This window comes from Heterocephalus glaber, unplaced genomic scaffold, assembly GCF_053883595.1.
Source record: "Heterocephalus glaber isolate CG9 unplaced genomic scaffold, H.glaber_assembly_v1.0 deba00001778, whole genome shotgun sequence".
Lineage (NCBI taxonomy): Eukaryota > Metazoa > Chordata > Mammalia > Rodentia > Bathyergidae > Heterocephalus > Heterocephalus glaber.
Genome location: NW_028258465.1, coordinates 103,268 through 130,539, shown reverse-complemented (window position 1 = coordinate 130,539; position 27,272 = coordinate 103,268). Strand labels below are relative to the sequence as shown.

The 27,272-nt window shown below is 45.8% G+C and overlaps 2 protein-coding genes across 6 annotated transcripts in view; both read left to right on the top strand.

Annotated features, from left to right (window-relative positions):
* The window catches only part of Stat4 (signal transducer and activator of transcription 4), an 81,078-nt gene extending 74,931 nt beyond the window's left edge, over window positions 1-6,147 (top strand). For all 3 annotated transcript variants that reach the window (XM_013067154.3, XM_004868958.4, XM_087202665.1), the window contains 7 exons: window positions 1,277-1,326; window positions 1,543-1,637; window positions 1,901-2,037; window positions 2,318-2,509; window positions 4,369-4,435; window positions 4,845-4,953; window positions 5,901-6,147. In XM_013067154.3, the coding sequence (XP_012922608.1) occupies window positions 1,277-1,326; window positions 1,543-1,637; window positions 1,901-2,037; window positions 2,318-2,509; window positions 4,369-4,435; window positions 4,845-4,953; window positions 5,901-5,927 (677 nt within the window). In that variant the 3' untranslated portion in view covers window positions 5,928-6,147. The remainder of the gene's footprint in view (window positions 1-1,276; window positions 1,327-1,542; window positions 1,638-1,900; window positions 2,038-2,317; window positions 2,510-4,368; window positions 4,436-4,844; window positions 4,954-5,900) is intronic.
* Window positions 6,148-16,822: 10,675 nt separating this feature from the next.
* The window catches only part of Stat1 (signal transducer and activator of transcription 1), a 35,203-nt gene continuing 24,753 nt past the window's right edge, over window positions 16,823-27,272 (top strand). For all 3 annotated transcript variants that reach the window (XM_087202661.1, XM_004868959.3, XM_087202662.1), the window contains exons 1-5: window positions 16,823-17,101; window positions 20,264-20,392; window positions 21,069-21,213; window positions 22,690-22,788; window positions 26,881-26,970. In XM_087202661.1, the coding sequence (XP_087058787.1) occupies window positions 20,265-20,392; window positions 21,069-21,213; window positions 22,690-22,788; window positions 26,881-26,970 (462 nt within the window). In that variant the 5' untranslated portion in view covers window positions 16,823-17,101; window position 20,264. The remainder of the gene's footprint in view (window positions 17,102-20,263; window positions 20,393-21,068; window positions 21,214-22,689; window positions 22,789-26,880; window positions 26,971-27,272) is intronic.

Here is a 27,272-nt window from a genome sequence, read left to right as displayed (position 1 = left end):
GTTAAGTGACTGCCACCCTGGTGGCCAAGACGCGGTGGAGTCAGGCTGTCAGGGCCCCTCTCCACACCACACTCCAGCGTGTCCGTCAGCTGCCCCCACTGAGCGTGCTACGCGACCTTCACGGTGCCTTCGTCACTCACATTCACATCTCAGCCACGTAACCCACCTGGAAAAGGACCGATTCCTTCAGCAAGTGCAGGAAATGGGACAGAAACTTCAAAGCACCCAGTAATAAATTGATCTGACTATCAAGAAAGTTTCAGCTTTGACTGAGATTTCTGAAGTTTACAAAATAGTTATTAGTACGAAAAGCACTGACCACAGTCTAAGCTTTGTCTAAAAGAATTTTAAGAGATATCTGTATTTTGACTAGTGTGGTGTTGACAGATTTACTACTAAAAAGAGTTCATGTTGGTCTGTACACATTTATCCCAAAGTAGGGCCAAAGATGCATTCCTGCAGCAGGGATAGAATGACGTGTGATTGAATTTTGACCTCAGTCATGCTGGGTGGTTTATTACCTGACCTCATCAATAGGTATTTAAATAAATCAGGACTATGGGAATTATTACAGAAGTAGATTATTGCATACATCTTTTTGATCCATATTCAACTCATAAATAGCAATAGTAGGCATTTAATTAATATGTGTTAATGAACAAAGTTTTTAATGTGTACTATAGATAGCATCCATATTCTTTCAGACCCTTATCTAACCATGCATATGAGTTTAATTAGCAGAACAATGTAGGTAGTATGTCTAACTCCTGTCATACTCTGGATCCAGACAGCCTACGCTGCCTATCCTGCAGTGGATATTTAGTCCATTCTTTACATCTTGAGGCGAGGCTGTTGGCGATCTAGCTACACCCAGTTTGTACCATTTTATTTATAAATGTTAATTCACCTTCATCAGGCATCTTACTGTCCCTTGTAGGAGGCACCCTCATGTCCAGCACACCTTATCCTTGTCCCACATTATCCTTGCTCCCTGGAATTCTTCCCTGGATCTCTTCTCACAGTTTATATCCTACCCTTTCCTGGTGCTTCCTAGAGCCATTGTTAGTGGCTCTGTCTAAAGCTTCTAAGAAATGTCCTAGGAGTAAGACAAGCAATCATATATTTGTATCATCCTACTACTCAGTACACTGTAAGACCAAAGCAGGCACATAAGCAATGCTTGAAAGGGAGGAGAAAAAAAATCTACAGTGAACACAAAATTCAAGAGTCTCATTATGGAAATGTTTTAATCTTATTTTATTTCCCTTCACTTCAGTGCAGTCTAGCTACAGTGATGGACAACTCACCTGGTCCAAGTTCTGCAAGGTACAATAGGGGAGGGAAGGGAAGGTCATTGAAACCAATACTGCTCTTGTCTAAGCTGAGGTTTCGAGGATTTCCTGGATAAGGATATTTTTCAAGAAAGTAAAGTATTGTCCAATTTAATGAAAGCATTTTATTGAAAAATGGAGACTGAGTTACTGCTATACAGTGTTATTGTTTAAATAACCATTATCCTGATGTGCTTATTTATTCCAATAGGAGCACTTACCTGGTAAATCATTTACCTTCTGGACATGGCTTGAAGCAATATTGGATCTAATCAAAAAACACATTCTTCCCCTTTGGATTGATGGGTGAGTGAGGGGCTGTTTCCATGAGTCAGGTCCTCTTTTTCTGTTCTTACTGGTTTTCTTTTCCTTTCAAAGATGTTTAGTACCATGGGCAGGAGAAAAACATCTGTAGTTTCTAACTTTCTCCAGAAAGTGTTGACATACATCTATGAGTATGTCAGGGATGACTAACTTTTGGTTATACACAAACCGATCTTTAGGTCTATTGTTTATGAATGAAATAAATGCAGTAATGACCAGCTGAGCCTTGTCTTGCTCCATTTTAGGTACATCATGGGCTTTGTTAGCAAAGAAAAGGAGCGGCTGCTGCTGAAGGATAAAATGCCCGGGACATTTTTACTAAGATTCAGTGAGAGCCATCTGGGAGGGATAACCTTCACCTGGGTGGACCAATCTGAGAATGGTAGGCCGTCTATTCCTGTGCCTTTAGTGTCCTCTATTTGGGTTCCTGGGATTCCCAGACATGTGTGGTGTGTGGATCTGTCAGCGAGCACTCACAGTGTGGTTTTCCTGCACATTCTGAAAGCCTGTGTGGTCGCCCGTGAGCACAGGCACCACTTGTACCGTCCAGGCTGCGCAAGGTCTGATGTTGGTTTTCAATCCTGAACTTAATGTGGGCAGGAAGAATGGCCTCGAGGAACATCTGCAGGATCTGGGATGTTCCTCCAATGTCTGTCTTTCAGGAGAAGTGAGATTCCACTCCGTGGAACCCTACAACAAAGGCAGGTTGTCTGCTCTGCCATTCGCTGACATCCTTCGAGACTACAAGGTCATTATGGCTGAGAACATCCCCGAAAACCCTCTGAAGTACCTGTACCCTGACATCCCCAAAGACAAGGCCTTCGGTAAACACTACAGCTCCCAGCCATGCGAAGGTGAGGGCCTCTCTCTGCTTTTCTCTCCACCTTTTGGGAAATAACATCATATCAGAGCAAAGTAAACGAAGCCCCTCTTTTTGTGTACTTTGATCTCTGAGCCCCAGGGTAGGGAGCACCGAGGTCAGTGGTTGCTGAAGAGGGGCCGCTGGAGCCATCAGACAATTAGTGGTGGTCACAGCACCCCCTCCCTATCGTGGGGGTCACTGTAGACCTCAGGGCTCCTCCTTCCCAAGACAGGAGCAATGCTGACTTCACTTCTAGTCCTGGGAGAAAGGAAGAGAGGAGGAGGTGACAATTAAAGCTTTTACAGGGGTCCAAAGGTTTCTCACATTGCTGTCATCTTATAATTCAGTGCTTCATCTTCCCCTCCCTTCTCTACCTTTCCTGGTGCATCCTGAGGGCCTAGAACAGCATCTGGCCAAAACAGGCATTCAGTAAATATTTACTAACTACATGAAAGAAAATTAACGAAATTAGCTATAGAATTAGAAGGTGAGTTCATGCTTTTGGCTCCTTAGTGAAAGTACACTCCCCTGCCCCATGTCATGGTTTCTTGCTGCATCTGCAGATTCAACCAACCCATGATTAAGAATGTTTTTAAACTGCATCTGAGCCAGGTGCAGTGGCACATGCCTATAATTCCAGCAACTTGGGGGACTGAGGCAGAGGGCTGCCAGTTTGAGGCCAGCTTGGGTAACCTAGTGAGATCCTGTCTCAAAATTTAAAAAAAGAAAGGTTGGGGATATGACTCAGCTCTCCCTGAGTTCAATTCAGAGAGAGAGAGGTGGCGAGGGGAGGAGGGGAAGGAAAAGGAGAGGGGTAGGGAGGAAGAAAAAAAGAAAAAGGAAAGAAAGGCAGGCTGGGATGTGGCTTAGCACTCCCTAGGTCCAATCTGTAGTGCAAGGAAAGAAATTTTTTTCTTGCCATTATTTCCTAAGGAGTGCAGTATAACTACCACTTAAATAGCCTTTACATTGTATTAGGTACTATAAACAACATAAAGATGATTTAAAGTATATGAAAAGATGCCTGTACGTTACATGCAAACACCACACTGTTTTATATAAAGGACTTAAATCCAAGGATTTTAGTATCCACTGGGTTTGCTGGAACCGATTCCTCGTAGATACCAAGGGACAACTGTGTGTGCTGTCTGCAAAAACCTTCATCTCTAGTGAGTGAATCTCTGGGCACTCTTTGTGGGAGATCCTAGGGTTGTCACACTCACAAATGGTGACATGCTGCTACCAGAATTCATCCTGCTCTGGAACAAGTGGCCCTTAAGTGGCACTCTAATATAATGAAATGCAAATGCCAGTGAACAGGTGGCTGTTGGAAATTGGTGTACCTGGGAATGCGGGGAATGTTCCCCAGGGTGGGTGAGCAGTCCTCATTACTACAGCTTTCCTAGTCAGGATGGGCAGTGGTGTTTGAGGAATGCTCATTCTGAGCTTCAGAAATTTGTGTAATAATAAGTTATGATTAGTGTCAGTTTTACTGAAAAGAACTGGGGTACTATAAATCCTGTAATGCATGAATAAATCAGGACTTACAATCACATGTAAATGCAACGAGAAGAAAGGTAATATAGTTCTTAATTTTTCTCACACACTTCAGACACGTCAATATGTGAAGTCATGTTAGGCCTTCAGAGGGACTAGTTCTCTTCTTGCACATTTTGTGCTGATCTAGATGACTGTTTCTTCTATTTAACTGAAAATTTGTGTGAATCACTGAACAACTGCATTCTCTCTCTTCCTTTTAGCATTACAGATATTTCTCGAGATGCATTGGTTTCTATTTTTATCAATAATGTCGGTAATGTTTCCCCCCAACACTGTGCCCTTCTTTTCCAGTTTCAAGACCAACAGAAAAGGGAGACAAAGGTTATGTTCCTTCAGTCTTTATCCCTGTTTCCACAATGTGAGTAATCTTAGTCACATGTAAAATATTTATTATTGAATTTTTTTATTAAAAAAAGATCTTCCTATAAGAGATTTAAGGGTAGATCAGAGTGCATATAACTGAGAATAAAGCATTTTAATATCTAATAATTATGTCTCCTTTCTTGTAAGTCATAAAACTAGTCTTCAGGGCACACTTACTGCAGTCTCTTATGACTGGAATTAAAAGTTGCCCTTTTATATGTCATATATAGTGTGGTTTATATGTCATCTATAGTGTGGTTCGATGCTGTGATATGAAATGATGAATTAGGCAGCTCAGTGTCACAGACAGATGCAGCCCTAGAAATGGGTTCCGGACACACTAAGTCACCATGGCGCTGATTCCCTCATCTTAGAACCCTGACCTATTGTCTTATCTCTTCAAGCCGAAGTGATTCTGCTGAGCCACAGTCGCCCTCCGACCTCCTCCCCATGTCTCCAAGTGTATATGCAGTGCTGAGAGAAAACCTGAGTCCCACAACCATCGAAACTGCCGTATGTTCCCTTCCTTTTCCATTGCTAGTCCAAGCGTTTGCAATGAAATGAAGGGGGGTGTGGATCAGAGCAGGAAATGTGTATGGGTACAAATTCATGCCTGGTGCTGGTGTCCCTGACACTGCGGGCATTGAAAGCAGACACCTTACTTTGCTGGAACTGCTTTAAATTGCTTCCATCAGAGAATTTGCTCCACCAGAGAACAAAATATCCCTACCCAGCACACTGTCCCTAGTCACAGCCCCATCAGTTCCCACACTCTCTCCACTTCAGTAAGCAACATAGACGCACTAGTCAATGTGTTTATGCCTGCCTTAACACCTATTCGAACAGCTTCAGCACCACAAATCCCAATCTCCCATCTCCGGAGCCTCTCCAAGTAGTCCATGAATAACCATTAACAGCAGCATAATGCGACTCTTCTTTCCGAGATTCTGATCTGCAACACGTGAATGCTACTCACAATGCATTCTGTTTGTTCTTATCCCCCCAAATTGTCAAATCGTGCTCCCAATTTACATGAAAGTGACATTCATCATCAAAGAATCTTGAAGGGATCCTGAGACCCCAGATTTGTATCTGGCTAGAAACTGAGTGGTATTTAGTCCTTCTCTGGAAGATTTCCAGGGACGGAAAAATTCACACTCTTCTCTAAGAACTTATTCCAATGTTAATTGCCTTTAACACACAGTTTTTAGGTCTTAACTGAACTTTTGCTGCATTCTACATCCACTTTTTCACTGCATTTTTGGTGTGATGAATGGGCTTTCTTCAGTTTTCAACCTACTCAAAAGGTGCCTTTTATTTCAGACTAATCAACCACAGTTACTTTTCTTGAGTACTTAGTGATTAACTGATAGAGAAATTATAGAGCAGTTAGTAGACAAGAAAAAAAACAGTGATTTATTGGTAGTTTCCTCAACAAATATTTTCATTTTCAATTTTAGATGAAGTCGCCGTATCCTGCTGAGTGACCAGATAAACTCTGCCATTAAAAGACTGTTCTTTGCCAAAGACCACATCTTGTTTCTTCAGCTTTGTAAATACTGGTTTCCAGGAAATGGAAGGAGTCTGGAGAGCCCCTCTTGCTGGCCTAATGCCTGAATGGGCAGAGTGGTGGCTGCAGGGCAGCAGATCCATCCACACACCTTTAAGAAACCAGTGTTAGTAACAATATAACATTCACAAAATACAGTACTTCTTTGCATGGTTTTTTTCTTTCTGATTTGTTTCTCAAGTGCCGCTTATGATCTGCACTCTGGAAAGTGTAAACATTAACATTTTAGGGTATGTTTAGAAAAAGAGACGCTACCTTACTCCAAACCAGCAGGAAGGCCTGGGAAGCCGAATCAGAGCCAGCACATAGATCCAGGATAGGTGTAAGGAGGAGGCCCCGAGAGCTGCAATATGGCCTAACTGTGATCCTCTTAATTAGCAGCTCAACACTGTCCTGGCCCACGAGGGGCACCTGTCTTACTAGGGAGAGAGACCCAGGGTCATTCCTAGCCGTATCTTCAGTTGCATGATGTTCCAGGCACTGGAAGCAGACAGTGAGGTAAGAATCTCATGAAATGAGAGCGGGGAAGAGTAACAGCCCTGGCCTCAGGTGACTGATTCCATCTATGGGTTGTGTGCTCTTCGTTTCTAGAAGAGATTGAATCAATGGTTCTTTCCAGCTCTACTGGCCTGTGCTCCTCAGAATTTAACCTGAGACCACAGTGCACTTTCTTTGCTCTTCTGTGCTTTGCTGGGTGGAAATGCACGTGTATGAGCCGCAGGTCTGTTTTCGCCCCTACCTCCCCATGACCAGCTGCTTAGCGATACCAGGGCCCAACCACTGACCTCAGTAGTAGTATGAGATCCCCAATGCCCAAGACCTGAGGGCTCCCTGAGTCTGATGAGCCCAAGGAAAACTGCTGAGCCAGGGGAGGAAATTGTACTACTGAGGGATCTTCCATGACTGACTGCAGAAATCCCCTAAGCTGCTTTCCAAGGGGGAGCCCTGACTGCAGAGTCAGAGACCACAGTGCCCCCTAAAGGGCTTCCCTCTCCTTCCATTCACCTCCTGGCCCCCAGGCAAACCCAACAGGCACAGACTCAGATTGATGGAGTTTGTCATGGTTTATATCCAGATGTCTCCCCCGAAAGCCTCATTATGACCATAGGTTTCTGGGGGTTGACTGGATCTTGGGGTTATGGCTGACTTTCTGTTATGAGCTGGACAGAAGAGTTGGGTCACTGTGGGCGTGGCCTGGTAAGGTATGTCTCCCTCCCAGGCCCTTCCCTTCCCTCCCTGCTTCCTGTCCGCCATGCCATGAGCAGCTCTCCTCTGCCAGGCCCCTCTGCCATGCTGTCCTGCCTTGGAGCCTGCCCACTTTGGACTGAAGCATGAGCTAAAGTTGATCTCTCCTTTAAGCTGTGGGTGTCAGGTATTGTGTCTCGGGACGAGAAAGTGACTAAGACAGATTTCAAGGAGAAAAATTAGCTCTTACTATTATAAGCTGCCTTTTCCCTTAAAGAGACCCACCCACGACTAATCTTATCATCTGTACCCACCTGCATGTTCCCAACTGGATCCTATATGGTTCCCACAGGGCAAAACCCCCCTGCTGCTCCAGAGCCAGTCCCTTACTGCTCCGCAAGCTCCAGACAGAACCCTTAGGGCTAAGGTGTCCATTGTTGGAGGACCACAGCTTTCTTAAGGTGCCTTTCCCAGTCTCTACAAACCCACTTTTCTACAACTGCCTGAGACGAATGTATCCACTGGCAGCAGAGATGGAGGAAATAGTATAAACCTGAGTGTGATTATTACAGTTTTATATTTGAAAAAGTAATTTGCTACCAAGAAGTGGTCAAACAAGTGGATTTAGAGACCAGAAAGCTGCACATGAGCTACGAATGCAATGGGAAGGGAATTCAGACCATATTTCCAGCAAACTCCAACCCGGAATATTCTTTCTGCCAACTATGACTTAGTTCAGACTGCTATAAAAGTAGATGGTCTCTAAACAACAGTAGTTGACTTCTCACAGTTCTGGAAGCGTGAGGTCCAAGATGGAGTTGCTGCAGGGCCAGATTCTGCTGGGGCCTCTTCCGGGTGGCTGACAGAGGACTTCTCACCTGCTTGAAGCACCCTCAGATCAGCAGCGAGCTTGGGAGTCGCCCGGCTCTCTTTGCAAGGGCATGAATCCCCCTGAGCCAATTATTAGAATTTCAACATATGAACTTGGGGGTGGGGACAAACATTCAGCTCCCAACAAGCTCGTGACAAACTATAATGAAATAAAATATAGTTTCAAAATATATATCACATTTTCACTTCTTCCCTCACTCATCCCAGACCAATCACAGGTATGCATGTTGCTAATACCTTTTCAAGTTTTTTAAATGTAATCACTTGAACAAATTGTATCCGTGCCTTTACTGGGAAGTGTGGAAGTAGGTGGCTAGCAGAAGGTTCCCTCCAGATGTAAGGTAGGAAGGAAAGGGAACGGAGTTTAGGGTTGAGCCATCCTAGGGCTCTGTTGTAGCAACAGGGTCCAGACTTAAACTCTAATCCTGTGCACGGCTCCAGTTTCTAACACAGGGTAAAGACTCTGTCTTTAAGTTGTGAACATTTATGGATTCGATGTTACATTTTTATAATCTGGCTTATAAGGGTATATTCAGAGTAAAATTCACCCTTTTTCTTTTTGTCTATGAATTCTAACAAATCCACACAGTTCAGTACCCACCACTGTAGGACACAGAACATTTCCACCAAATTGGCCCATTTCACTCCCTGTTGAAATCTTTGAATGACGTGACTCTATGTCAGCAATTCTTGCTGGGGTGAATGGGCAGAAGACAGGTTCATAAATTTGAATGGCAAAAGTTACAGTTTTATTTCTACCAACTTCAAATTGAAGGTTTTAATTTCCATCAATTCTGAAGAAGGGCAGCAAACCATAACCCACACTACTTTTTTGTGATATCATAGTAGTTATAGTTACCTCAAAATATTGTTTATCCAGAACATAATTTGGAAATTGTATTCATCAGACCACTTCTGGCTACTTAATGCCATTTATAAAAAAGCACTTATATTACAAAGGTGGTTTCAATGCAGCTTTAATATATCACAAAGTTGGCTCAATGTCTGTATTTCAATACAAACGGTTTCCTCTTTAATCTTGGGTCTTTTATTTAAATAAAAGCATTACTCTTCAAAGGAGTTTATAGGTTTTGGCAGGCTGCCAAAGGGGTCATGGCACCAATTCTTTTAAAAATAGGAATTCCAGGTCTGGATAGAGACCTAATTCTCCACAAATATCCCAAAGTCATATACTCTTTGGCCTCAGACTTCAGGTCCTGTCCTCCAAAACACAGACACAAGACTGAAAGCTAGAACTGCTTTCAGTTTGCCGGCTCAGGCTCTGCATGTCCTGGCCGGGGCCTCTCCTTCTTCCAACGCCATCTCTGGATGTTGTTCATGTACCCCCAGGCTCTCCACAGCCTTCCTGCCAAATGTACACCTGTGCACACCCTCACAAGGGTATGCAAGAAAGGCACGGGCACACCCGCCTCCCCTGCAGCTTCCTCTGGAACCTCGCACAGCACTCAGCACGTTGCCATCCATACACACCATCTGTCCCTCACCTCTCCAAGCCACCCTGTAAGTGCAGGGATCAGGATGGCCTTGTTCAAGCTTCCACCCCTAGAAGCCAGCAGTCTGCCCCTTCATAAATCTTTGCTAACGATTTAGTGTTTGAACACATTCAGGACAATGATTTGCCCCATCCTTTCCTTTGGTCCTTGCTCTGTCGGCAAGACTAGGCTACAGTTCTCTAGGAGACGCCTCCAAGCCTCAAATCCCTCATGCTACAGCGCAGCTAACCACAGCATGCTGTTGGCAAATACAGGACTTTCGCTCATTTCACCTCCCCTTAATTTCCACGCTCTGTAGAAATGGCCTGGAACAGCACCATTTCTAAGCCCACCCTGACTTCCCCATGCTTTAGATGTCATCTCATCGGCGCCTAATGACCCCACATCCGCCCACCCACAGATGAGCCAAATGTTCCTGAAATTTCCTTTAACTCCCCCTTCCCCGGCCATTCCTACTCCTGGCCCTGTTCAAAGTCCACACAACACGCTCTTCCATCAGGCTTGACAGCCCTGACTGTTACAGATGGAAAAAGTCTAAGTGGCAGGTCGCTCTAAAACCCTTCCGCGAAGATTTCCAGAACATTCTTGCTCACGAGTCTCGTCCTCCCAAGACGCTGCTGCAGTCAGAAGGAAGAAACCTGACTCACTCCCGGCGGTGGGTCAATGTGTTCATCCATTGCAAAAATATGTTTGAGGACTACCCTTTATCAGTCATGCCTTTCTCATCTAAACCCCAAGACCCAGAAGTGATTTTCTTGGTGATTTTCTCAGTTCTCCCAAGGATGGCACACAATGGAGGCAACACGGCACAGTCTTTCCTGCTGCACTTATGCCCTGCTGAGGAGAGATGAAAACAGACACATAATCTGGGAAACGAGGGTGGTAACCAGAAGAGCCATCGGCGAGGGTCTTTCTGGGGGGGGTGACTGAAACCAGCTAAAACACAGGAAGGAGCCTGTCCACGAGCAGTCAGGAAGACAGCGGCCCAGAAGCTCAGTATTCGATGCACAGGACTCAGCAGGCAAAAACTCGGGGCATTTGAGGAACAGAGGGGCCTTCTTAAACTTCTTCCTAAGTTTGGAATAAAGGCGCCACATTTTCCGTCTGTACCTGGCCCTGCAAACTCTGTATCTGTCCTGGGTGCTGCTTCTTCGCACAAGGGGAAATAAACGTGCACTTGCTCTGCGGGGTTCACGGCCAGTGCCCAGGAGCCATGCAGGCCTCGGTGGTCACGGGGACCGCGAGAAGGCCCCTCCCACTGGGGGTTCCCACCGAAGTGGGCGCCCAGGCCTCCCAGACCAGGCACAAACTCAGCGGGCCGGGCCCAGCTCGTTCTGCGCGGCCACACTGCAAATCTCTCGCACTTCTGCTACAATCTCAGACGGAGCCCACGCGGGTAGCAAGCCCAGTAACAGGACGCGACAGCCGTCCCCTCCAGCGGCCCTCCGACTCAGCACGGCGCAGGCGGCGTAGACCCGGAGGGGAGGCAGGGTGGCCCGGCGGCCCGGAACCTGTGCAGCACTTGGAGTAATCGCGAAAGTCCCCTGGCTGCCTCCGCCTTGCGCAAGAGTCCAACAGGCGCTCGCTGACCGCAGTCCGGCAGGCCACGCCCCTCCCGGCAACCCGCCCCGGCCCCGCCCCGGCTCCGCCCCGGCTCCGCCCCCGTTCCCGGACTTCCCCGGGAAATCCCCGGGCCGCGCCTGCGCACTGCGCCCTGCGCCCGCTTTCGCTTTTCGCTTTTCGGTTTCCTATCAAAGGGCGGCTTCTCGCTCCAGGTCGGTTTCCCCGAAACCACGCGGGGCGGCTCTTCCAAGCAGTCGCGCCCCTCCCGCCGGAGCGCCCGGACGTCGCCGCGCAGCGCCCCCTCGCGGAGGGTGGAGGCTCTGCAGGGACAGCGCGGTCAGGGCAGAAGTGTGAAAGGGACCCGATAGCGAAACACAGTACTCCCTATGTTCACATCCGTTCGCATGTCTGTGTTGTTACAGTAGGAGGACGGCACTGTTCTCATCTTCATCTTCATTCAACTTTTAAGTGCGTGTTTTCCAACGTGATCACGTCTTTGAGAGCACATTTATTCCATACATGGTGCTTTTTCAGTCGGAAGTACAGGTTGCTTCTGGTTTTTCACTGTTATAAACGCAGCTGCCGTGCACACCTCCGGAGACACACGTCACCGACACCTGGTTATTTCCTTGTAGATTTCCTTTAGGTCCAAGGCTTCTAAGACATGATTTCTGTTTTCTGCATTACAACATTCATAGGATTCTGGGTGTTGAGCCAGAACACAGCTTGTTGCATGTGTCACCTTCCTAAAATATGCAGGCCTTTCCTCCACACTGGCGTGAAAAACCTCAGACACGCACAGTGATCTTGTTCAAACCCTGCTTTGTACCCCTGCATTTTAGTTTGCTGCTGTGCAGACAGCTTCCTGTAACTGAGAAGAAAGTACATTAACCAAGACAAGTAAGAGACTATACGATCCAAATCCAGAATCCAAACTAAACTAAACGAATTAGAATGTGGAATTTGGAAATTAGAAGCCCTTTATTTCATTTCCATTGTATTAAGAATGCACAAAGTAGGCTTCTACTGACAGACATTCTCGGAGTTGCATGGTAGCATGGCTTACAACTAGGAAGCCAGAGGATGAAGACATATTGACAGGCATTTTTAGAAATTCCTGTTTAGATATTGAGTTACAGCAATATTACCAACATTAGGAAAAGAGGGTGACCTGAAGGAGAGGGAAGTCTCTAAACATCTGCTTTGGGCCAGACTTGTAAGTACCATTTTGAAAGAGATCAAGGCTGTAAAGAGCCCCCACAAGGAGGGCTTTGATGAGGATGGGAGAAGGACACACAGGCTGAGGAGCTTCTTGAACATGAGAGGCCCCAGGGGAAATGCTGGAGGTGGCAAAGGCGGTAGGTGATCCTATGTGGGGAATTTGGTTTCAGGAATCAGTTGCAGCAAGCTTAGTTCTGCCCGTGAGATCTACACCAGTGATCTAAAACAGAACGGAGGCTGCTGCAGTGAAAACCAAACTATTCCCACACCCAGCAGGGCGAGGTCACTTATCATGCCGTGAGTCTGGTCCTGCCTGGGCTCTCCCACGTGCTGAAGGCATGGCACTGACTCAGTCGTGGCCTGTGGTCCCTCATCCTCCAGGGTCCAGCTGGGCTTGTCGTGGGGGCCAGGCAGGGCTCTGAGAGCACCTACGACCAAGCTCCAAAGGATACCATGTCACAACTGCTGCACAGTGCTGGTCAGATCCAGCCTGGCCCCAGTGGCCAGGGAAACAGACCCCATCTCTTGCTGGAAGGAACTAGAGTCACACTGCAGAGAGATGTAGATAGCACAGAAGGCAATGATGTGGCTTGTTGAAAATAATTTACTAGAAGATCCTTCTAATTTGTTATGATGAGGACTATGTAAGTGATAGTATCTTTTGCTGGCTTGTAAGCTTGTGGTCTTTATATTTCTAGTCATTGTAAATATTTCTGTTATGAGTTCCTTTAAATGCTTTTCGCAACACCAGGCGTGGTAGCGCTTGCCTTTCACAAGTTCCAGCCCAGCCTGGGCAACTTAGCAACAACTTAGCAAAATTGTCTCACAGCAAAAAGTACAAAGAGGATGGAGCGGTAGCTCAGGGGCATGACCCTGGGTTCAATTTCCAGTAGTGAAAAAAATGCTTCGTGTAGGACAAGGCAGTCAAATAAACGAGGTGACCAGGGAACACAAGAAGGGATGAATAAAGAACAGGAGTAATATTGCCCTTTTTCTCCTCCAAGCACAAGGAAATTTCCTCCAAGTGACCGGGCTTGAGTTGTTTCTAGCGTCTTTGCACATAGCACCACGCGTCTGCCTCACTCGTGGAGGATGTGGTTTCCAGACTCCTGATTGTCTTCCCTCTCTGTCTGCACAGCTCGGAGATGAAGATTCTCATCTTACCCGGTGTTTCTGATTGGCTGCCAGTGACAAAGAGGAGGTTGTTTGTTGCTCTTTTCTATTTAAACCCAATGCAAGTCTTTGCATTTATTGTTTGAAATCATAGCCCGGCAGCTTTCTAGCTTGCTAAGATAATGTCGGGTTTCCATTTTGTCCTCTGGGAAGGAGTTCTGTCCGTGGGGGTGGGGCATCTCAGTGACACAGGTGACGAACGCACACTTCTCACTCAGGACTCTGTGGGGCAGGTGCATCTGTGCCAGGTGGTGGGATCAAGGGGTCCACACACCTCTCCTTCAGGCCCCAGGCTAGAGAAGCAGCAGCTACCAGGGGGCAGGCTGTCTGCTGGCCCAGGCAGGGAGCCCAGGACCACCAGTCAGTCCCCACAGACCACGAGCAGTTCCAGGTCAGACGGTAGGACCTGGAAACTGCTGCTCTTCCCTTGGCCAGAGCAAGTCATGCAGAGTGCAGAGGGGAATGCTACCCGTGGTGTGCCCACGATGCTGCAGGAGGGAAAGAAAAGATTGGAAAAGAATACAGTTCACCAGGCATGGAGTCAGCTACTTTTTCCCTAGTTATGTATCTAATGCAAATGTGATATTGTTGATAAAAAGATATAGCTTCCCAAGCTGACGTCTATCATGGGTTTGGATCTTGCGGTTTATGGATCTCTAGCTTTTTATTTATTTTGTTTGTTTTTTGTTAACGCAGTCAATATATTAAGTAGTCACACTTATAGTTTGCCTGCCAAGAATTTAGAATCATAGAGGGATAAACTTGGATGCTTCAGCAATCTGAATAAGAAGGGAGCATCAACATTAAAAGCATTAGGAGAGAGCAGGACATAGGGAAGCTTAGTTGGGTCATTGGACAATGACACACAAGGCTGGAAAGAAAGGTGGGAACATTTGCAGAGGCTCCAGACCAGAAGTCAGCTCACTACTGGCTTCACTCGAGTGCATGTGTGATGAGAAAACAGAGATGGAGAGAGTGAAAAGCTCTAATTATGCACACACGCCACATCACATCCCCGGGAACTTGTGCAGATCCTTCTCCATCCAGAGTTGCCTTATTGTTCAAGGCTGGACTCAAATCCCATGCACTTGAAGGACCCAATTGGTTTCATGGGCCTTGGCCATGCCTACCTGTGAAGGTGGCACGTAACCTGAGGTTTGACGCTGAGACATGGAAGAGGAGTTGGCCAGCAAAGAAGATGGGAAGAGGAATGCTGGCTCAAGGGGCTTTCCAGAGAGAGAACTGCGGTAAGAAGGCCCTGAGCTTGGGGAAAAGAGTTTGGCATAGTTGACGAACAAAATGCTGAAGTAAGCAAAGGAGAGTGGCACAAGATGGGGCTAGAGAAAGTGATAGGGAAACCAGGGCTTTATAGGCTGTATTAAGAAATTTGAAATTTATAAGCACAAGAAAAACCAGCATAAGATTTTTCAGGTTGGCCAGCGACGTGACCTGCTTTGTAATTAAAAAAAAATCACTTGGGGCCAGGGATGTAGTTCAGTGGTAGAGCGCTTGCCTAGCATGTGCAAGGGCCTGAGTTCCACCCCTAGCACTGAAAAAGCTATTCACTCAAACTGAGTGTGAAGAATGAATGGAATGGGGCCTGAGAGCTGAGAGGAGGCCGCCGTCTGGGCTCCCACTGCACTGTCCAGGTGGGAGTAAAGCGGGCGGCAGAGCACAGGGAAAGGAGTAACTGAGACTGGGCACTGATTAGGAGACGGAATCAGTGGGCTTGAGGATCAGGTACAGCCGAGGGGCAAGGGTGTGTCAAGGATGACTTCCGGCCTCTTGGCATGTACCATTAACAGGAAATGAGCAGGCCTAAAGAGGAGGGTGGCTTTGGTATTTTTTGTTGGTTTTTTTCTTGGTGCCGGGGATCAAACTCGGGTCCTTGTGCTTCTGAGGCAGGCGGTGGAACCACTGAGCTAAATCCCCAGCCTGGCTTTGGTATCTTTAATTTTTAAATTTTTATAAGTCTGTCTTTGCAGTACATAATGATTACACTCATTGTGGAGAGTCGCTAAATATAACATCTTAATTCTTTTTACTTCCCCTTCCCCTCCTCTCGCCCTTCTCCACCTCTAGATCCCCCTCCTCATTTGCAAAAGATCTATCTCCGTTTCCTAGTGTCTATTTTTACTTTGCTCTTTGAATTACTTATACTTTGGATTTCTCATATAAGAGAAACCATGTGATATTTAAACCCACGTGTCTGATTTATTTCATTTCACATTATGGTCTCAAAGTGCATCCATTTTTCTATAAATGACTGGTTTACCCTTCTTTATGGCAGAATAGTATTCCATTGTGTATAAATACCACATTTTCTTTATCTATTAGTCTGTTGCACATATAGGCTGCTTCCAAGGTTTAGTATGAGTTGTACTGCTATAAACATGGGTATACGTGTATCACTGTAATATGGTGTCTTTAACTCTTTTGGAAAGATACCTAGGGAATAGCTGGGTGGGATGGAATTTCTACTGTTACTTTTCTGAGAAATCTCCATAGTGATTTCCACAGTAGTTGCAGAAGTTCACATTCCCACCAAAAACGAAGAAGGGCCTCCTCCACCTGCAGCCTCGCCAGCATTCTCTATTTGAGCTCCGGATGAGGACCATGCTCTCTGGGGTAAGATGGAATCTGGCGCTATTGCACCTGCACGTCCCCAGGGCTGGTACCCAGCATCTCTAGGCGGCTGAGGTCACTGGGTATCCTAGTAGGGTCGCAGAGCCAATCAGGTTCGTATTCAGGAGCCCTCCATCTAGAAGGACCCAGAAGCTGGGAGAAAAGGGTGGGAGCTGCCAGCCCTGGGTCAGGCTGGGACAGAGACAGCAGTCCGGGCGACAGGAGCAAGGAAGACGTGTTGCTATGGAGAGCAAGGAAGAAGGCGTCGCCAGACTGCAGCGTGCATTATGCCAAGGCTTCAGGGGATCAGGTAAGGCCAGGACCAAAATGTGTGCAGCGCCTGGGTTTAACAAGAGGAAAGTCAGCTGCTAGACTGTTCCCAGAACGACACCATCCCGAACCCTGTCCTCTGCCCGGAAGATCGGCGCCGCGGCTATCCCGCAGCGGCTCCCCTGCCGTCCCGGAGCACGCGGACGCTGGAGTCCCGCCCCCGGCTGGGGCGTGCGGAGGGAGGCGCGCCGCGCACGGAACAGCCGCACCCGATTGGCCGAGCACAGAGCCGGCGATTGGCCGAGGCGGCGAGGGCGGAAGGGGGCGTGGCGGCGGCGGGACCTTTTCCCGCTGGTTGCTTTCGGTTCCCAGCCTCCGGTCCGCGACCAGCGCAGTCGGTGTCGACCCCGCCTTGACCACCGCTGCCCCAGCTTCGGCTCCGCGATCCCTGGTGAAACAGCTTCACCCGCGGGCCCCACTGTCCCCGAGCCTCCCGCCCTGTGTCCGCCCTGCTCCTTCGCGGCGACCCCTCCTCCTGCGGAAAGTCCGAGCGGCGTCGCGGACCGAGTGGACTCCGGCCGGGCCCGACCCGACCGCGGCGGCGCTGAGCCCTGCCCGAGGCACAGCCCCTCTGAGCGCCCGCCGCCAGGTCAGTGCCCGGCCCTGGGAACGACCGGACCTTCAGTCTTCTTGGTGCCGTTGTTTGATACTAACGTTAATGTTAGTGACCGGTGTGTGTTCGCAGTGTGTGATTGCGCGCACCGCGGGAGTCGGTGCGTGTACGGATCGCACCTCATTGCTTCCTCAGCCCTCACCCGTTCCTCCATGTCTTGGTCCTGTTCCCGTTTGTCAAGGCTTGAGCTCCCTGTTATCTCGTTTTGCTCTTTAGTTTATTTATACTGGGGGTTTGTCATATAAGAGAAACCATGCAGTATTTAAGCCTGCATGTCTGTTGTACTTGGCTTCGTTTTATGGTCTCAAGGTGCACCCGTTATTATGTCAGTGTTTGAGGGCGAGGAACGTGCTGAGCTCCAGGAACGTAAAAGCAGGATTTAGTTCCAAATAATGTAATTGCTCTTGTAAAGATAAATTCTGAGCTGTACCAAAGAGTTCTCGGGCAGATATATAGAAGTGCGGTTGTTTGTGCCTCGGATGTTGTTTCTGTAGGTTAGAGAAGGAGTTTTTGTTGGTATAGAAATAAGACAGCCTCCAGCACAATCACAGTGTGCACCATTGGTACACAGTGTGTACCAGTGTGTTCCACAATCAGTGTGTACCATTGGTTAATGAGGACGCTGCCCTGGAACTTGTGTGATTATTTGAAACGTACAGGATTTCAGTTGAACAAACTTAGTGAGCACCTACTGTATGCAGAAGTGTCCAAGGCTCAGAAGGTGGTAAAAAGGAAAGTGAGCCCTGGGGTGCCGGAGCTTACACTCTCTGTGGGACAGGAGATGTCATAGCGCTTTATGAGGAAGATTGATGCAGGGACAGGGCATGATGAGGACAGGTCAAGGTCGTCTCTGGGAAGTCTCAGACCCAGGGCGTTTATACCTCGCTTTGATTGCTGGTAAGATTGAGAGAGGAGAGGCTGTTTTCAAAAGGGTGAGTGACAGTTGGGAAAAGCACAAAAAATTCAGTAATGCAGAGGACCGTAATATTGATTATGCCCAAGGCAGGCTGTGAAGTTAACCCCACAGTTGGCTTCTTTATAGAAGTGAGCCTGGCTGAAGCCTACATGCCAAGGTCAGAGTAACTTGCACCCAAATTCCTTTCCCACAACTAAACCTTCTAACTAGAAGGACAATGTTCCAATTACAAGCATATGTTTTGTCTATTCTGTTCCTGCTTTGAGAATGCTTTGTCTTGTGCTTTATGAGCCTTGTTTACATTAAATTCCATAGAAACCACACATAGTCCTGCCCTTGCATGTGGCTCACCTTTACCCCAATTGATTGTCAATAAAGTCAGTGCCTGGGACTGGCCAGCACCTTTGTCGGTTGCACTGGCATTGGTCGTCCTGGTGCCCCGCTTTCTCTCCTAGTTCTGTCTCTTAGTGTATTTTTTTCCTCAGGCCTGCATCGTGTACTGGGCTGGTGGATACTGGAACCTGACTACAGGGGTCTCTGGCACAGTAAAAAAATACATGAATAGTTTGGTGTCTGGTTGCTTTGTTGCTGGATGAAGACGTGGTGGGATGGAAATCAGCCTCAGAATGGACAGACTTGCATTTTTGCGCAGGAATATGGTCCAGCCCTGGTGCTCAGAGGCCAAGTTGGAGAGAGAGTGTTGGAGGCAGGAGAGGAAGGAGTCCACCCTGCATTTGGGGGTGATGTGGGGTGGCCGTGCCACTCCCTGGGTTGGTACCCAGTTTCCTGAGAAGGTGGGATTGATTCTGGATATGTTAACATGAATTTATTGATTCACCTGCTGTGTGCCAGGTACCCTGTTTGCATTAGCTCGTGCAGTCCTAACCAGCTTGAGAAGGGAGCTTCTGAGACTGCTTGGCTCAGAGGGATGCATTGTAGCCTCCCACTGCCTGATGGTCCAGTGTATGTGCCCGAGACTCCTGCCTGGCAGGAGGGAGACAGCTGCAGATCTGGAGCCTTCTGCTCAGATAAAGTAAATTTGAAGTGCAAAACGAGCTTGCTGCAGCAGAGGTGCCGGGGTGTGGCCTTGGGGCATCTTTACTGGGATGATGGTGACTAGCTTTGTGGTGTACAGGACTCCTCGCTCTTTGGACAGGCGCTGGTGGAGTAGGTGTGACTTCGTGCCTGCACATGTGTGTGCTCACGCTAGGCGTCCTGAAGATCCAGACCCCGTTGTCCGAGGTCTGGTGGGGCAAGATCTTTTGGGACAGTTCTGAGTGTTGCCAACCGGGCACTGCACCCCTGCTCGGATCTGGATCTGGATCCTATCATGTGATGGTCATGAGGCTCTGTGTTCCGAATGGATTTTTGGACTTTCTTAAATCAGGGTTTTGTATCTTTTAATCTTGAGAACCACCACATAAAAACTGGCTTAATAGTTATCCAAAGAGGTATTACCTTCAAATTGTATTTAACATTGTTGTATCAGTCTTTAAAAAATCATTACTGAAATTTAGGAGTTCTTTGTGGCAGATTTGTTGCTTGTAGTAGGCATAAAAATGTATATCTCTTAAAATGTGTATAACAAAAATATTAACTTCACAATGTAAATCATAAAATATGAAATACCAGCTAAAAGTATTTGGGGTTAAATTACAACCATACTGTAATTTGTAGGAGAGCAGTTTTTAGAGAGTTCTTGTGACTTGTCTTAAATTTAATAATACTTTCCATTTATTTATTTGACAAAAGTACAATGTTATTTTAAAGTCATATTTATTGATGTTATTTTAAAGTCATATTTATTGGACAAAACTACTTTGTGCCTGACATTCTGGAGCAACCCCAATAAATAGAAATCCCCTAAATACTTCTCTTCATCAGCCTAAAACAGACAATAATCAGAATTTTAAAATATATGTGTGGTACATCAGAAGGTGGTTTGTGCTGTGAAGAAAAACATTCCAGGGGAGGGGATCGTGTTATCCAGGGTAAGAGGTGATCGCAGTTGCAAAAGGTGGCAGAGGAGCGTCCCTGATCCATGGACATTTGACTTGAAAATGTATTTCCTGGTGAAGAAAAAAAATGTTGACCAAAAAGCGGGTTTTGGATATAGGTACCATTTAAATAACATTTCAGAGACCAGTGATGGCCTGGGTTACACTAGAGAGTAAGTAGTCAGGCTTGAGGGCTTCGTTCATGGTGTGTCTTTCCTCCCGCAGGATGTCTCAGTGGTATGAGCTCCAACAGCTGGACTCCAAGTTCCTGGAGCAGGTCCACCAGCTCTATGATGACAGTTTCCCCATGGAAATCAGGCAGTACCTGGCCCAGTGGCTAGAAAAGCAAGACTGGTGAGCGCAACTCACTGGGCAGGGGAGAAGAGTTTATCCACGCTTTAAAGATGGTTGTTTGTGAAGGCGAATCTCCTCCACAGCCCTGGGGTCACTTGTCACAGAAAACTTTGTTGATTTAAAAAAGGTCGTGTGTCTCTGTGAAGCTAAATTCATTAATCACTGGGCACTTTGACATAGTTTTATTAAATTTAAGTGTAATATGTATTCACAGATGCTTTGGGCAAGTTGGACAATACTGACACTAGTTCTTTTCCAACTTGACATCCAGATTATGGAAAGAATTAGTTTAAAAGAAATAATTAAAGGCACATTGTGGTAAAACATCGATTAAAAATATAAATAAGGTCATAAAATTAAGGGAGTGTCTCTTAAAATTGATGTGTTCTACTTTAAAAGGTATTATTTGCTGACTGAAAAATCCTAAAAACTCTGAAAGTATTTGACATACAGTGATGGCGTTGTTGGTTTTTTTTCTCACCAAATAATCACCCTGAATCGTTTCCTGCACGACCTCTTAGGCATTGTCAATTTTCATGTCAGTCTTATATGCTAAGAATACTACATAAACTTGCTAAAAGCAGAATTTTAAAAAGGAAACAATAAGACCTAAGAAATGCTTAAAAATTACTTTCTAGCAATTTCAATGGGGAAGGCAGCGTCTTGTGTCTCCTAGGGAGCATGCAGCCACTGATGTGTCCTTTGCCACCATTCGCTTCCATGACCTCCTGTCGCAGCTGGATGATCAGTACAGTCGCTTCTCTTTGGAGAATAACTTTTTGTTGCAGCACAACATAAGGAAGAGCAAGCGCAACCTGCAGGTATGGCCTGGGGTTCGTGTTTGAGCTCATGTTCCCACGCTTGCCCAGCACAGCTTTTAACATCTGGTAAATGGCCTGAGCACGCGCTCCTCAGTGTTAGGGCAGTTCCAGAGCTGTACATGAACCCCCATGTACAATCTGGGCCAGTAAAAAGCCTACTCACTATAAACCCACAGGAACGTTAGGGTTAGGTGTAGCACTGTTAGGTGTCAGTGACAGTGGGAGAAATGTGAAGCCTTGTTTTACTAATATTGTTAATATTTGAACTAAAGAGAAGGGGCTTGGTTTCAGGAGTAGTGAGCTGCAGTGGCACACAGCTTGGCGGACGGACCACCGGGATCAGCCAGGGCTAAGTCCTCGGGCACAGATGAGGAGGTCGGGGAAGTGTGATCTCTCTGAGGCCCCTGGTGAGTTGTGACTCGTACCAGACTCCACCTTGCCTTGCTTCGGGTGGAGTCGCCTCCCCTGGAAGAATGGCGGTAAGGCCAGGCATGGTAGCACACGCCCTGTATTTCCAGCACTCAGGAGGCTGAGGCAGGAGGGTCACTGTGAGTTCTAGGCCAGCCTGGAATCAAAGACTGTCTCCAAAAAAAAAAAAAAAAGTGGAAAATAAAACCAAAGATTGACCCAGACATGAGAAGAAGCTGCAGAGTTTTACGAGTTCATCATATTCCCAGCCTGCCATTAGCCTAATGTCCATATTAATTCTTTATTAGTGAGACTTTTTCTGCTTTAATGGAGGCAAAAACTATCATTTTCTTGTTTTCATACAGCAAAACCAAACCTTTCACTTTAGATAATTGGAAGCTTTTCTTTTTCTTTATGAATGTACCTGCGATGAGTGGGGAAATCAGATGAACTTTACAGAAATTTGCTGTCATTTAGACTTTGCCTGAATGTACCTGTGATAAAGAGCCACGATGACCAGTATTTGGCATATAGGCTGCCTGCGATGGATAGCTTTTGCTTAATTCAAAGCAAAGGTCAAAAGATGCATTAACTGAGGAGCATCACAGATAACTCCTGCATAACTTTGTAGCCTCTGAACCCTAACAGGACTGTCAATACAAAAAAAAGTCTAGGTGAAAATATTACAGGAAGGGCTGGGGGTGTGGCCCGGGTAGAGCACATGCTTGGTTAAACCTCTAGTTTGGAAGAGAATATTTATATGAATGTTCATAAAAGTACTTGGTTTTTAAACCAGGAAGTACTTTAGGTACCTGCCCTGAACTGGTAAGTTAAAACCACTTTTGCCCAGTTTGGGAAAGGAGTATTTTGATTTAACTACAGCAGCTTGTGTGGAGTGTGACAGATGAGAATTGAAGTTTCTCAGGGAATATAAACAAGTCCAGATCTATGTGTAATATGCAGTGGTTTAAACATCCGGAGCTTTAGCTTGTCTTTATTCTAACCACCTGATTATGTTACCATTCTAACCACTCGATTTTATTCTGACCACTAAATTATTCTATCTAGGATAGTTTCCAGGAAGACCCAGTACAGATGTCTATGATCATCTTTAACTGCCTGAAGGAGGAACGGAAAATTTTGGAAAACGCCAGGAGATTTAACCAGGTACTTTTTTCCTAATTGAACACTAAAAGTAAAAATTCATTCCTTCGCTCATTCCACACATACCACCAAGTCCCAGGTCAGAGCAGTGGTGAATGGCCCTCTGATTTTACAGGCACCAGCAGCAGGGAGAGCCAGATTTAGAAATTCTGCAGAACCAGGCTTTGAAAATGATCCTTGTCTAATGTGAGTAGCTTCCAGTGAGGAGTGAAGCAGCATAGGAGCTCCTTGCACGTGGAATGAAGACACCATGCTGGGCTGAAACAGGAATGGAAGCAGGCAGAGGGCGAGAAGGTTTCTGCAGCCATGCAGGGAGTCTGTTCGGGGTCCGTACTCCGTAGAGGGGAAGAAGTAGTAAGTTTTGAGGGAGAAAAAGAGGTTGACAGGCTTTGTAACGGGCAAGTGAAGTGAACAGACACTTCTCAGAAGTATCGCTGGCCATTAGAGAAATGCAAATTAAAACAACACTGAGATTCCATCTGACCCTAGGAAGAATGGCTATCATCAAGAAATCAAATAATAACAAATGCTGGTGAGGCTGCAGGGAAAAGGAACCCTTCTACATGTTGATAGGAATATGAACTAGTACAACCACTATGGAAATCAGGATGGAGATTCTTCAAAAAACTGAAGCTAGAAATTCTATATGACCCGGTTCTTCCCTTTCTAGATATCTTCCCAGAAGACTTAAAGACATCATAGTACAGCAATCCATGTTTATAGCAGCACAATTCATAGTAGCTAAATCTTGGAAGCAGCTTATATGACCATTAACAGATGAATAGATAAACAATATGTGGGATATACATACAGTGGAGTATTGCTCTGCCATAAAGAAAGATAAACTTGAACCATTTGTAGGAAATGGGTGCATCTTGAGACCGTAATGTTAAGTAAAGTATATCAGACACACAAGCTTACATATCACATAGTTTCTCTCACATGAGATGCCCAAAGTATAAAGAACAAAATGAAAGCTAGATAATAGGAAACAGGGAGATGGATCTTTTGCAAAAGAGAAGGGGTTCAAAAGATGGGGGGGAGGGAAGAAGAATGAGGATGTGTCACGTGCATGTATCAGTGCCACACAGGGAGCGTGATCATTGTGCACTGCAAGCGTGTACTAATAAAAACGAAAACAAGAAGAGAACCAAGGGCTTTATTTTGAACAAGATTGAGATCCTTATTAAATATTCAAGATTTCCAAACAGCAAATGAGTCCAAATTGTATGGTACCAAAGGTGCCAAGGTGTTTGGTCATGGTCTTGCTATGCTGCAAGCCTTCCTGATGGGGTTGGGGAGCAGCAGTTTTTTGAAGTTCTGTGGCATTTGCTGTCCCCTTCTTGAGCAATAGTGGTGAGAACAGCCCAGGAGTGGGCGGTTGAGCAACCGCATAGCTTGGGTTTTGACTGAGACCATTCTGACCTGGGCAAGAATCCAGGGCACACAGTAGGAAGTGCACTGGGTGCATTTTATCGACAGACAGCAAAGTCAGTGGGTGCCGATGGGAACCTCAGAGTGTGGGAGGGGCTGGAAGTCAGCAGAAGGCATTGTGGGTCTGCCCTTTCTGCATGGCCAGAGAAGCCCCGTTGATCACTTGGTGCCTTGTGGTGCCTGGGACTGATGATACCAAGCATTTTCACGTATTCTGATCCTGATATGTATAGTTCAGATGCTTTGAGCTTTATACATTTCAGAGTGTATAACATGAAAGAAAACTTTCTATGAATAGACAATACCTGAACCTGGTAGAGATAGAACAAAAAAGAAAGTTATAGACCAAGTTTACTTAGGACTGTCAGTGTAAAAGGCCTGTTAAAATATCAGGGGTCAGAATTAAATACTACATTAAGGAAATAAGGTGTTAGAGAAAGGTGGGATTTCTTATTGCAGGTTACCAGGGTGGACTGTAACTGGGGAGTCCATTAATACCATCCACTGTCTCGTAGATCCAAGGAGGAAAAGCTTTTGCTTCTTTTCACAGGTACTGAAGGGTCCCATTCCTGATTAACTCAAGAGAAAATATCTCCTGAGATAGGAACGGATGGACACCTCTTACATGTGCTAAAATATACGTCTTAGTTCTAGAAGTGGCGTTTACTCAACTGGGAAAACTCTAGCAGTGGGAAGGAAACACATGGCAAGACTCCACTATTTTCACTGCTAGTGAAGAGCATATTGGTGGTTATTGGTCAGGGCAGTTAGGTAAGAGAAAAGCATTAGAAGCAAAGAATCGAAAATACAAGAGGATAAGCTCTCCCTGAGTTAATTCATAACTGTAATGTGATCCCAATAAAAATGGCCACAAGTTGTCTTCTGGATGTGAATAAGTTGATTCAGAAATTCATGTGGAAAATAAACATACAACAGTAGCAAGCAAACTCCTGAATCCATGGAGCAAGGAAATGGGCCTGGCCTTCCGTGGTATACTGTGTATGTTCTATAATAAGCATGGTTCAGAAGTTCAGGTTTATGAACTGGGAGGAAGAAAAAGAAAAATTCTGGAAATAAACCGAGATGCATATGAAAATCTATTGATAAAGGTTGCAGCCCAGAGCACTGGCACTGAATGCAGTTAAAACAGGTGGATAGGCAAGTGGGAGAAGTTAAAATTGGACTTGTACACAGAATAAGCTTCAAGTATTTGAGAGATCTAAAAGTAAAACTGAGGGCTGGGGATTTGGCTCAGTGGTTCCAGTGCCTGCCTTGCAAGTGCAAGGTCCCAAGTTTGATCCCCGGTACCAAAAATAAATAAATAAATAAATAAATGTAAAACTGAAACTCTGGTGTGGCATTGCACAGCAGGGTGACTCTAGATAATAATTATGTGCTGTGTGTCTCCACAGCTGGATGAAAGGGTATTAAATATTTTCACCCTGAAGAAATGATAGAGGACTGAAGTGGTAGACATGTTTGCCCTGAACAGTATACAGTATATACATACATTAAACCATCACACAGTAGCCCATTATTGTGTACAGTTTTTATGTATCTGTTTAAAAAAGATAAAATATTTCTAAATGCAAAAATTAAGTAAAAAATGAAATCTTGCAAGTGCAGGGGAAAAATAGGTAAACTCTCACAATCTTTTAATAGGAAAAGACTTTAAGGTAAAATCTAGGTATTAAGAAAATAAAAGGCTGGTAAGTTTGGATGCATTAAAAACTCCCACGTAGAATCTGAGCTTTGAAGAAAGAAGGAAAGCAACTTTCTTACTTTGAAAGTTACTGTGTGTAGACCTTTCTTAAGGTCTATACACACTTTTTGCTGTGTTGGGGCTTTAACTCTGAGCAAAAAATAATGTCTGTCTAGAGTCTGGTCTCTGTGAAAACAAGGACAGTCATGTTTGCCACTAACACCTGGGCCTGCAATACTGTCTGCCACATCCCTGACTAAATCAGGGTCCCCCAAATGTGATGAGACATGGTCAGGTGTAAGTCTTAGTTCTCATTCCTGGGCAAATGCCTTGACACCTACAACTTAAAGGAGAGATTTATTTTAGCTCACAGTTACAGTCCATGGTCAGCTGGCAGAAGGGCATAAGCAGAAAAGCTGCTCATGTCTTGGTGGCCAAGAAACAGAGAGGGGAGAGAGAGAAATGCTTCTGGGTCACACCCCTAGGGACCCGCCTCTTCCGGCCAGGCCCTGCCTCCCGACAGCGAGCCCAACTGCGCTGCCCCCATGATTTAGTCACCTTCCAGAGACCCTGCCTGTGAGTTCATGAGGCCTTGCGGGGGACAGTCTCAGTCCAAAGCACAACATAACAGTTACTATGCATCATCTCGTGTACAGTTTGAGAAACTCTGACACAGTGCCTATGTGGTACCATTCAGCTGTATGAATTCATGGAAAGTGCTCGAAATACTGTTTATTTCAGAAATGAACTGAGGTAAGACTCTGTAGCCTTCTTACCAGTTTGCCAGCATTTTTTTAGGGCTTCAGGAACTGAGCTTTTTAAAGTTGAAATATATGTGGGAAGCCTGTAGTAAATTTTGGAAAGTCTCAGAGGCAGAGAGGGCATGAGGTACCTACCAACGACTTTGGAGTGTGGGAGAAAATGATGGCTGCTAACCAACCACGCACTTCCTATTACAGGCCCAGTCGGGGAATATTCAGAGCACTGTGATGTTAGACAAACACAAAGAGCTTGACTGCAAAGTCAGAAATGTGAAGGACCAAGTCATGGTGAGCATTGAGTAAATACATGCATTTATTCTGTAATTTCGATAATGGAAACAAAGTTTCTATATTAGTCATTTTTCCATGGCTGGGACACAATACCTGACACCCACAACTTAAAGGAGGAGAGGTTTATTTGGCTCATGGTTTCAGAGAATTGAGTCCATGGTTCATTGGCTCCAAGGAAGAAACAGTATGGCAGAGGGGCAGGGCAGAGGAAAGCAGCTCGCACCATGATGGGCAGGAAGCAGAGAGAGAAAGGGGAGCAGAGGATGAGATTGCAGCCTTCCAGGTCACACCTCCAGTGT